General features: G+C 37.1%; 1 protein-coding gene across 5 annotated transcripts in view; it reads right to left on the bottom strand.

Annotated features, from left to right (window-relative positions):
- Window positions 1-12,874, bottom strand: part of SCUBE3 (signal peptide, CUB domain and EGF like domain containing 3) — a 3,541,316-nt gene that overhangs the window by 491,102 nt on the left and 3,037,340 nt on the right. For all 5 annotated transcript variants that reach the window (XM_044076569.1, XM_044076573.1, XM_044076571.1 and 2 more), the window contains one exon: window positions 7,315-7,407. In XM_044076569.1, the coding sequence (XP_043932504.1) occupies window positions 7,315-7,407 (93 nt within the window). The remainder of the gene's footprint in view (window positions 1-7,314; window positions 7,408-12,874) is intronic.

Below are 12,874 nucleotides of genomic sequence, written 5' to 3'. Positions count from 1 at the left end.
AAGAATGGTAGATTTTTAAAGAAGTTTATGAAAACATTTGGCAAGGAAGATGTGAATTCAGTACTAGGAGTTCAGAGTGAATTTACATACTATTCTCCAAGATACAAAAACTGGGCTAGGCTACACAGAATATACATTTCACAGGAACATGTGCATTCAATTGAAGGTCTGCATATGCACCCAATAACTACTTCAGATCATGCGCCAATATTAATTAAAATAAAAACACAGGATAATGAAATAAAAATGAGACACTGGCACTTTCCCACCTATCTGTTGAAAACAGAGGAATTTAAGGAATGGGCAGTGGAAATAACAAGGGATCCTGTAGAAGTATTGGAAATACTTTGAACATTCTATGAAAGTCTGTATAAAGCAGAGAAATATGGAAATCAAGAAAAATAACAAATGGAAATGTTTATGGAAGAATTAAATATGCCCAGGCTAAAGATACAGGAGGCTCAATTACTAACAGTTTGGATAGTAGGAGATAAGATAAAAATGGTGATGTATACAATCTACAGGAAAGTCCCCAGGAATAGATGGTATTCCTGTGGAGGTTTGCACACTAGCAGGGAAAAACTGATAAAGATCTCAAAGGTATTATTTAACAACATTTTAAGAAGAGGAGAAGTACCAACATCCTGGAAGAAAGTGGTGGTAGCTGTAATACCTAAAGAGGGTAAAGATCCATCAGATCCAGCTTCATACAGGCCCATTTCAATACTAAATCATAATTATAAACTGTTTATTTCTACAATGACTAAAATAATGGCAAAAATGATGCCAAAATTGATAGATATGGATCAGTGTGGTTTTATGAAGGGGAGGCAAACATTTGACAACATTAACAAAACAGTGATGATCCAGAGGGAAGCAAAATGTAAGAAAATATCATTGTTGTCGGTGGGTCTTGATGTAGAGAAAGCATCTGACAGAGTGAGCTGGCACTTTATGAGCACAGCAATGGAAGCATTTGCATTCCCTGAAAAAGATTATAAGGTTGATTAGGAGGATATATGAGGGATCAGAGGTGAAAATTAAAGTGGGTGGGGTCCTCTCTGATCATCTCTGCTTGAGCAGAGGAACTAGGGAGGGGTGTCTTCTCTCCCCTTGGTTGTTTGCATTATATTTAGAACCAGTGGCAAAGAAAATAAGGGACTCAGAAATTCAAGGATATAGCTGGCATGATACTCAAGGGAAGCTGGCTCTGTTTGCAGATGATATTATTTTATACCTGAGAAAACCAGAAAGGGATGTTACAGTGCTGTAGTACATTGAGACAATTTCAAACCTTTTCGGGATACAAAATTAATGAAGCCAAAACAAAAGCAATAGCAGTAAATTATGTACCCACATACAAATTGGTTCAGCAATATCCATACTTATGGGAACATGATAAAATGAAGTATTTAGGAGTATGGATTAAAAATGATACTAATGTGGGAAGAGACTAAATAAAAGACAATACAAAAACTGAGAAAATGGATATATGGATACTGACAGTAAGATACAAGCAGTTAAAACATTTTTAGTCCCTTTAGTCTTACATACAGGTCAAGCATATTTTTATCAACCAGAGGAAAAGTTGTAGATAATAATTAATAAAGAGCTGAAGGATTTTATCTGGGAAGGGAATATGGCAAGAGTCAAGTTGGATAAGCTTATTCTTCCAATAGAACAGGGTGAATTGAAATTACCCAATGTGAAGGGGTATTTCAAAGCAACACAGGTAAGGCTCCTATACACAGCACAAGAAGAAAACTATAACTCAAAATGAAAAAGAGATGATGAAGAAACAAGGTAGTTCAAGTAACAGGGAGAGACTGGGATTTTAGATGCAAACCTTTAAGGAGAACAACAATAATCACACAGCATATTATATTTATAAAGCAGCAGAAGGCATTTCAAGAACTAAGCCAATACGGGAATGGAGAAGGGAGATTCTGCCGGTAGGGGTGACTGCAATTAGGGTACAGACAATAGGCAAGAGGGGGCAGGACTACACTGGAAAAAATGGTAAAGGAATCAAGGTATTGGGAGTAAGTAACTAGACAGGGAAAGATAATAGAATGGGAAGATGCTAATAACTTATTTGGACTGCAAGTGAGAGGAGATTGCCTTCCATATCAAGGACTGATATCAGAGTACAGGCAAAGAAAAAGAAATAGGGGGGTCCTAAATGAAAGACCAGCACTGGTAGAGTTCTTAGTAGAATCTACAACAGAAGTAGCCATTAAGAAAGGAATAATTAGTAGAGCATATAAAATATTGCATGATAACTATAAGAATCAATGAGAAGAGGTTAGGGAGAATTGGGAAGAGAGATTGGATAAGCAATTCACAAAGAAACAATGGGAGGATATATGTATGTCTCCCAAATATATAAAAAAATCTAGAAGATTTAGGATCTTTGCCTGGAAATGTTTACATAGATATTTCTATACCCCAAGCAAGCTCCAAAGAATCTTTCCTCAGGTAGACAGCAAACAGAGATGTGATGGGAAACAAAGAGGTAATTGGGAACATATTTTCTGGGAGTGTAATGAGTTGGCTGACTTTAAAGATTCCCCACAGACTGCTCTGTCAGAGATGCTGGGAGAGCAAATTGGAGTGACTACAAAATTGATTTTTTGAGTTATGATACAGAGTTGAAATTGCCTAGACAAAGTAAGGCCTTACTGAGTATAATTATGACAGCTACCAAAAAAGCAATAACTAGAAAATGGAAATCAAAGTCTAAACCAACTTTACTAGAAGTAACAAAGATAGCAACAGAGATAAAACAAATGGAACTGGGATCTTTAGATAAGGGTAGGAGTAAATTACACAGCAAAAAAATGGTAAATGTGGGACCACTACATGCAGAGGAGGAAAAATGTTTAAATGAAGTCAGGAACTGAATGAGTTATGCAATGGTTGACTGACAATGACTGGATATATTAAAAGTGATGTATAATGTTTGCAGCTACAGTTGTGTTAACATGATTTGTAAGGTATAATGTTTGCAACTGAGATTGTGCTGCTATGATTTATTTTCATTTACATAAATGTAAGATTGTGTCACACACGACAATTTAATGAACATGTTTCTTGTATAAAAAACAAAACAAACGTGATTCATTCTGAAAATACTTTCAGAGAGAGAGAGAGAGAATCCTTCAAAGGGATTAGCAGAAGCCACACTCTTCTCAGAATCAAAATCAGAAACCTGAGGAGGCAAAATAGAATCAATCCCTTCATTGACCCACTTCACAAAATGAAGAATTCTTTTTTCATTTTACCAGTAACAGCTAAACAAGGATCATGAGCCTGAACCAAGCCCAATAAAGAGACTGGAGCAGAAATATGCCTTAAGTTTTTCTCTTTTTGACAGGAATTTTTGAAGCAGACACACTTTTGCCATGAAACCTTTCCCTATATAGAGAGAGACATAGCATTCTTGCTAAACAGAAAGGAATTCCCCGCACCTTTTTCCAGGACTGACAAAAGTGGCTCTGCCTTGCTTATCAAGGACACTCCAACAGCTGTAGAGGAATTGCCTACCTGCCAGTCCATGATGGCTGTAGGGACTTCACCAGGGGCTGACAAGGAAAAAGATTAACGGTCCCAAGGAACCCATGTGTGACTGAGGAACTTTAATAACCTGTTGTGAGGGAAACGCTACTTATTAACTTCCTTCTTTTTGAGGCTGGAAGAAGGAAGAACTGAGGAATTGGTAGGTTGATCCATGGCTAAGCCTAAAAATATGTTCAATTCCCAGGAGAGCCAGGCAATAGTAGTTAGTAAAACAGGTAAATAGTAAAAAAAAGCAACTTTTTCCACCAAAAACACAGTAGAAAATACTTACCTAGCCCCCCAAAAGAACATAACTTTTACAAGAAAAAAAATGGTTTAAAATCAGTAGGAACAACTTTTTTCCACAAAAGTAAAAACTAACACTGCTGTTTAAAAGTTACTAAAGATTAAGAAACAGTCAATAAAAACACTTTTTCCTAATTTAAAGTTTAATATTTTCACAGAAAAAAGTTCAGTTTTTTGCCATAAAAAGTAAATGTGAAAGTTTTCTTCCCTGATGAGAACTTATTTACACAGCAATGAAAGGCATTAGCCGACCACTGATCCTTCAAGGCCCACAACAGGAGCACTTTTCAGTGGTAGGAAAGCTCTAAATTATTTATTTAAATGACAGCTGTTTACCAGCAAAGTCTGACTGGGTGGGTGCCCATTGTCAGCAGAGGTCCGGGGAGAAAAGCTCCAGATACAATTAGCATATTACATTAGCTTATTACAGAGCAGCAATGAATGTTTTCACATACAAGAAAGAATATACAATAATGGATAGCACATCATTTTTACACCTATTAGACGAAACATACTTGCACATTAATTACAGACATTAGGTATTACTAAGAAGGCTGTACACATGAGACATGTGGTCTTTACAACTATATGTTTCAGATCAGTATGATTTTGCTTGATAGTTAAATCATTTTTATTTATTATAATGTACTTAGTATACATACCTTATAGTACAGGGTTGAGGGGGGAGAGGAATCACAGGAGAGGCAAAGTAGGAGATATAAACTTGTGTGTTTATTAGTAAAGTGGGGGGAATGGATAGGGAAGAAGAAAAAGGCAGAAAGAAAAGTTAAGGGACTGTATAGTGGAAATAGTAGTGTAAGGTACAAGTAAAAGAGACAAATTATCACTTGTATAAAATATAATAGCAAGATGGAGGGTAATGCTGTTACAGTTACAAATTAATGAGCTTTTTGACGAACCTGGTATAGAACAATGAGCACAGCCATGTATTTTTAGATAGTTTTTAAGAATGTGTTGGAAGGATTTGAGGGGTGTGTTTGTCCTTATAGATGTGGGCCTAGTGTTCCACATTTTAGTTATGGAGTGAGAATACAGAAAATACCATGACGACTTAGTTGGTTTATGAACAGGGAGTTAACTTGGTTACTTGATCGCATGGGTCGTTTAGGGGAGTGTTTTTACAGTACAGAATGTAAGGCTGGGAATGGTGACTGCATAATGAATGATTTTGTGTGTGGTGATTAGCTAGATATATTTTAGGTAGTTGGGTATTTCTAGCCACTTAAATGTTTTCAATGTAGTGCAGTGGTGGGTACAGCAGTGAAAATTTGATGCAGATGTGGCTATTTCATTGTAATGTTGTTCAGTAAGTTAGATTTGAAGATTAGTGGAGATGGGGCCCCATAAAGAAGACAAGGCAGAGGAATGCTATTTGTAAGGGAGTACCTGGATGTGGAGTTGAGGAAGTTTCTAGCTAAGAAGCTTAGTTTTTGGTGTGTGTTTTTTTATGACATTTTGTATATGTAAATCAAAATTAAGGTTGTCTATGGTCATGCCTAATAGTTTTGTATTGGTTACCACTTCTATACTGGTATTACTGACGGAGTATATTTTAAAGTTGTGTTTTTCATGAGACAGATTTAGGATCGAAAAGTAAAAGTTTGGTTTTCTTTGGGTTCATGAGGAGCTGGGATTTTTGTAACCATTTTTCAGTGGCAGTGAGGTATTCTTGTGCAATTTGACTGAGGTGTGTATGGTTGTTGGAAAGCACATACAAGTGTTGAGTCATCAGTGTACTGTGTCAGAGAAGCATGTTGTGTGCAAGTGTGAACTGAATTTGTAAGGATATTAAAGAGGACAGGACCAAGGACTGACCCTTGTGGGAAGCCAGTGTTGACAGAAAAGGGGAGAGCACTGATTGCCATTTTACTGATTGGCATCTATCACAGATGACTCTTGAACAAGTTTTAAGTGTTTGGTGTTAGACCTAAGGCTGACATTTGCTCTGTTTATTATGGCTGACAGTATCAAAGGTCTTTGATATGTCAAGGAATATGGCAGAGACAAGTTGACTGATATCACTGGCTTTGTTCACTCTACCTGTGAAAGTTACAAAAGCTGCACTTGTGCTATGGAAGGGTCGAAAACCATGCTGGGTTTCAGTTAGAAGATTTTCTTGGTTGAGATATTGTAGGAGTTGTTTGTAAATGCATTTTCTAAGATTTTAGAGAGGGGGATAGGACAGCTATTGAATTAGTGATGTGTGTAGAAGTACCACCTTTATGGAGGGGAATAATGTGTGATTTTTTTCCAAACTTTGAGGACATAGTTTTCCTGTATGGATATGAAGGGTCGACCATCCACACCGCTCTTTTAAGTCCGTTCAGCATGAGCTGAATAATGGCTTTGGTGCACGAAAGGTGCCCTTAAACTTTGGAAGCTGGCCTGCTATTTCATCCTGAGCAGGATATAACCCTGCTATTGCAGCAGTGATCAATATGATGATGATAATCATCGTTTGGCACTTTGTAACTGAATCAGGCAGCTGTAAATGCTTACGGGGTAAAATCTTGAGTGGGTCTGGTGATGGAAATCCCATTGTCTGACTGAAATTTTCTGAGACCCACAGGTGAAATCATTTTACTAACCCCTAGTTTGGCTGCCTACTGGGAGACTAGAAAAGGTATTAATCAAAGCTGATGCTGTTGAGTATTTCTGAGACATGTGGTTGCAAGTCATGGAATCACAAAACAATGTGAAACTAAAGAAGAGTAACTGTTGTCAGTCACTGCTCTCTTTTAAAGTTAGTTTTTGCAGGGCAGTAAGGCCCCAGCACCCCCACCACTCCTCGCTACTTTTTATACATAGATAGAAAGATAACATCAAGATTATACCAAGTAGACAAGGGAATACTCCAAGACACAGCAGTCTCAGGCTTACTACACGGTAAATCCCCATTTTTGCATGTTCAATTTCACTTTTCTGTCACTGACATTTACAAGCCTCATAATTTAGAAGTGGTGTGAGAGCAATGAAGTTGGTGAGAAGAAATTTCATGTTTAGAGTTAAATAGTAAGAAGAAATTGGAAGAAATAATAGTAATGTGCTGTTCATCATTCCTCAGTAAATAATCTGAGCTCTGAAAGAGGGGAGAACTGACAAAATCTCCTTGTGTTACCATCTATGTATGATGACCTCATGCACCAACAAGAGATAAACTAAAAACTACAATATGCCAGCGATGCTCTTTACAGGGATTAAGGCATCACAGTCTTAAAAGGTGCACCTGGACTAATAAAGTAGACAGTACCAGTATGAAAGTGTTACCATTCACCACTGTAGTCAGTCTCCCTGCAGAACATGTTTACCTATATGGATTAAATATAAATACTCTTCTGCATGAATATAGTGTTTTTGTAACGTCAGCGGTTAGTGGTACTGCATACATTCACATTTGATAGAATTCAGTCAGAGGAAACATTTCCTTACCTAAGCACGTTTCATAGCTGCTGTTCTGCCTCTGTTTTCCCCCAGCATGAAGAGTGGCAACCCCACAGCTTATACTATAGCCGCTTTCAGACTCTGAAACAAAAAGAAATATAATTTCACAAAGGCAAAAAACTGAAGTCATTCTCTCTTTCTGCATCCCTGCTGGCAAAGGCTATGGTGACTGGGCCCACAAAATTTCACTTACTAAAACTTCTGGTTTTCACATGCAGCCATCATACACACACAATATCTTACCCAGAGACCTTCTGCTTATGAAGTTTCATAACACATGGAGAAAGCCAGCATTTTGTGAAAGGACACCTAGTGTTGAACAATACACTTAACAAATACTGCTCTTTTTGCAGGACCCTACTGATTTGAGCAGCTGTGCTCTCCAAAAACAAGACATGAACAACATAAAATATCCTGATATCTTAGGAGAAAAAATATCTAAACATCTACTTCATATTGCACAAAACTGAGATACAATATTTGAAACATCTTAATATGAAATAAAACAATTATAACAAATTGCCACAGCTCTGAGTATTTTGGTAATAAAGTGAAAATGAGCCTTTTTCACTGGATAAGGTGTGGTCTGTTCTGCAAAATCTCACATTTTGGTAATAAATGTCCCACTTTAGGCATTGCAACAGGAGTCAAACTCATTAGACAATGCAGTGAAACCTTTGCACACGGCTGTAGTGGGCCCTTACCTATTATTACTCATACCTACCAACGTTTTTAAAGTAGCACAGTTTAGTGACTGCATTACTCTTAAAACAGAAGCAAATGCTTGAATAAAAGGATTACTGCTGCAGGAATTCATAGAATGGGTTACAGCTTTGGTTAATCTTCCAGCCAAATCTTTTCTAGGAGTTAGCAATACCTAAGGGTGTGTGGCTAATACCCTATTCTATGGCCATAAGTAAACTCTTTTGTAAAATACAGTACAAAGCACACTTTATTATTATTATTATTATTATTATTATTATTATTTTCCTATCTGAAGTAAATGGTTGCTCGCTTTGCTTTGAGAGGTCATTAGTCACTCCAGGCCATTTGAAGTATAACCTTTACTTTATATTAGCTTGTATGTGACACAAATGTTACTTGTCAGTGGTGCTGTGCTATTTCGAACTATGTCCAAAAAGATGATTGCCAACAAGTGTTCAGATGGATTAATAGTCCTCCCAAGTACTTTCACCAAGTCTTAAATTTTACAGAATGTTATGATATACATTCTTTTGAATGCAGCACAACCTTAATAAGAAGACTTTAGCCAGGAGAGTAGTTACTATTCATTCATCAAGAAGGAAAGTTGTTGAAGGTTTTCAAGTGTAAAAAGGAAAAACAGGAAGTCACCTTCCCTAAAAATCTAAAAACAGAAACTGGATCATTCATCAGGTACAATGCAAGGGCAAACATCTTTGACCAAGACTGCAAATTCAGGTCTACCAAAGTGAGACCGTTCCCCTGGCAGATCCTGAAGAGAGATGCATTCATCAACACCACAAGATGAAATTCACTCGACTTCTCTTGCCTTCTGTAACACTTCAACAGTAGGATCCAGGAGGAAAAGCACTCCAGTCAAAACTGGGTTCAAAACTTGTAATGTTAATCAAAACAATCACTTACAGCAGCAGCTTTCTGGTCTTGAAAAATAAATAACACTCCCTGACGCTGATTCCCAGAAATCTGCAAGGGAACAGCTGTTAACTCTAATTTGATTTTTAACTATTCACATATTCCCTGGGTTTCAGCACTCCAATGGTGGCTGAAATTCAGCATACCGTGGTGGGAACAGCTAGAGAAGAGACATCTGCATGGCATATGCCTACAACTAGGCTAATTGTACTGCACTGCAGTGGGAGTATAAAGCAGATAGTCACAGGCCTGTTGCAGAGATGTGTCCCTTGTAAATCAGATGTACTCCTTTCAGTTCGCTAGATTTGAACCTCAGCCTGTTACAACATGCAACATGCTACTCAGCCCTTGTCTCCTCTTGCTATACCTTCCACTTCAGGTACAGCTTCTGCTAAAAAGGGGAAAGTTAACCTCTCATCCTTAAGTTTTGAAAAAGACAGAGTTTATAGTTTATGCTGATCAATTTTATTTTTGCTCATAATAAGCTTGTATTTACATGATGGGTAAAATGGAGAAACCTATGAAAAAGTATGAGACCCCATTCTGAAAGTACGGACATTGTGAAAAATAAGCAATAACTCAAACAACCAATTCTGAAATTCACATTTATACCACTCCAGCATTTTATTTACAGCTGGCTTCAGCTTCCCTGTCATCCTACCACATCTGTGCTACTTAAACTCTAAGATGAGATCTCTGTACCTCAGAGTAGAGGCAGTATTTCAGGGTACTGCATTCTTACATTTGGTACACATTGCCCTAGTTTTATACCCTCACTTCTACTATTCTGATGATCCCAATTACAGCCCCTAGACACATCCATACAATGATTTGTCCTTGAAGACAGATACACAGACCCACAGACCCATGACCAAATGAAAGCTGGATTTATTTATATTTCTGCCTCCAAGTTCTATGAAATTTCTGGCTGTTTTCCAAGGTTTCACTATCTGATCTGTAATGGATATGCCAATTGAGTGCTCATTGCCAGGTACACCTCGCCTGGATATAACCCTTGGAAAATGAACTCTGTTACAGCTCACTTGTAGACCAACGTAGAAAGGGATCTGATGAAGGAGCCATGCACAACTGGGTCAAAATCCCTAACAGTGTGGACAGATGAGAGTGCAATGATGGCATGAAACTGATGTTACCCCTGTACTCTGAGGCAATGACCTGTGAAGCCCCTGATCTCCAACAGATGGTGCTTGGACATCAAGTTTCCCAAAACCTTCCCCCAGGATAGAAGAGCTGGCCATCAGCTGCATTATCTTATATTCCCCACTGGCAAGATCTACCTGTTGTTGGAATCCACTCTCAAACTCAGTTGGCCAGTGGCACACATGGGCGCCCTCCCTCTGCACCATCTGTTGACTGAGAAGCCTGTTTATTTTTTTATACAGTACAGGATCAATTCAAATATTTGCAAAATAATCCAGTGGTTGATCCTAATGTCTTGCATCGAATTTCACAAAGGGCACTATAGAAAATACTAGTTCGTAGTATCTGCTGAATTATAAAGTAGTATCTTAAACAGGTCTAGCAAAAGGTATACACATCTGCTGCCATGCTCATTACGTTTTCACCATACACTGTAGGACAAGAATGTAATTGTAAAAGAAAAGACCTCACTCAAACCATCTCCAATATTTCCCTGATGAATAAAATTTCCAAATGTACACAAGTGATAAGACAGGTTCCCAGATCATAAGGTGTGGTTATGATGTGGCGTGCCAGATTTAGAGCTAATGCTTCAGGGACAGTCATCAGAAGGCATACATGATATTAACAGACAACTCCTAAATGTCCATTTTAGACAAGGGCCTTTTATTTGGTTTCCCATCCTAGACAGATATAAAGAAGCTGCAAGAGAACAGCACGATCATGGAGACAGTAAAGTATGACCTCTCAATCAAGATCTAAACTTTCCTCAACCTATTTATATCAGATAAATCGGACAGCAGTCATGTAGCCATGCATCGATCCACCAACCGACTTGTTTGTAAACGACTTAACTTGGTGAAGGTTACTTTAGAGGCAAGTTGAGGTAGGGTAGACCACTCTTTTCCATCCCAAATAAGAGTCTTCAACTTCCTCTCTGGGATTGCTAGGTGTCCCCACGTAAGATGAGAGATTTAATCACACTAATGTGTCTTAGGGTCACATGGAAGATGCTAGGACATCTTCAAAGGGTGTCTAAGCTATCTCAAATGAAACCCTCCAATCTGAGTTCCTGCTAAAAGTACAAGGCAAGCCATGGAACAGCTAAATGTACAAAAATGAGAATCTAAGAAGGTGTTCAAATGACTAGCAAGCAATAATTGACTCTTCACAATACCTTTAAAGGTCCATTTAGGGTGCATGCTATTCTTGTGTAAATACCTTTTAACATGCACTAATTTCTTATACATATTAGTTGTCATCCTTAATTTCTATATTAATATCTAAAAACTGATTCAAATTCTTAGAATGAGTTGTTTTAAATTAAAAAAAATCTGTGGTGGTGTTAAGAAAAGTAACAAAATCTATAAGTTCACTTTCAGATCCTGTCCAAATCAAAAATACATGAACAAAACATTTGAAAAAACAATCTTTTCTTGACATATGTCAGGTATATTAAATACATATTTCTCTACCCAGACACTTAAAGTTAAATTTGTATACATATTGGCCACTGGGGTACCCATAGCTACCCCAGCCATCTGATGGAACAAGGTGCCATTAAACATAAAAACATTATTTTCTAAAACTCACTCCAAAGTTCACATATAGTCCCTATTTCCCTTGGTCTAAGTGAAGAGTACATACATAACACTTGTCTAATGGCATCAATTCCATAATCATTCGGAATGACCATAAACAATGGTTTAATGTCCAATGTTAACAAGAAAAAAAAAATCACACCTCCCACTTATTTTGTAACATTTAGGATAATTTCTTAAAAAATCCCCTGAATCCTTAACAAAACTGTTTACATAGTTCAAGTATTTACTAAGCACATCCTGTAATTAGTAAGAAATAGATTATGTAGCCCATCCCCTTCTCAAGACAGCAGGTCTCATGGGGGTGGGGGGTGGTTACAGATTTATGCACTTTGGGAAGCCCATAAAGAATGGGAAAACTGGGACATGAAACAGAAAAACGTTATATAAATCAAAATTAATGTCATTCATCAATTGTAGCTCATAAATACAACAAATTATTTGTGTGTAATCTGAATTTGAAGTTGACATTCAATGATGTGCAAACAGATGTACTGCAGGTATGTAGAAGATCGAGTACCTTTATACCCCATAGCAATCCCACTATGATGGCTTTTCATGACATTTGTGAAAGAAATTTGACCAGTATATGCAAAATAAAATTTTATTAAGTCATATAATTTATCTAAAGAAGAATCAGACACACTGCATAAATTAATGGTGAATGAAGAAAGGGCCTGTCATGAAGCAAGCAGATAAGGGAGGCTCCGTAATCATTTTGAATCGATGACTATGTACAATCTGTAAATGAATTGCTATCAGATCAGAATGTTTTTAAGAAAATAATGAATTATGAGATTTCAAGGTTTGTATTTAATACTAATAGTTCAGGGGATTTTTTTAAAGAAATTATCTGAATGGTGCAAAGTAAATGGGAGGTGTGATTTCTATGGGCACGCCAGTGGCCAATACATATGCAAATTTAACTTTAAACCCCTGAGAAAATAAATATGTATTTAATAGTCCTGACATATATCAAGAAAATATTGTTTTTTTTTTCAAACATTTTGTGGATGATGTATGTTTGATTTGGATAGGGTATGAAAGTAAACATATATTTTGTTACTTTTCTTAACACCATCACTGATTTTTTTGGAATTTAAAATGACTCATTCTAAGAAATTGATTCAGTTTTTAGATATTAATATAGA

The sequence above is a fragment of the Protopterus annectens genome, chromosome 7.part0 (assembly GCF_019279795.1).
Source record: "Protopterus annectens isolate FY-2018-M chromosome 7.part0, PAN1.0, whole genome shotgun sequence".
Lineage (NCBI taxonomy): Eukaryota > Metazoa > Chordata > Ceratodontiformes > Protopteridae > Protopterus > Protopterus annectens.
Note: the sequence above shows the minus strand (reverse complement) of the source record. Positions and strands in the feature narration are given on the sequence as shown.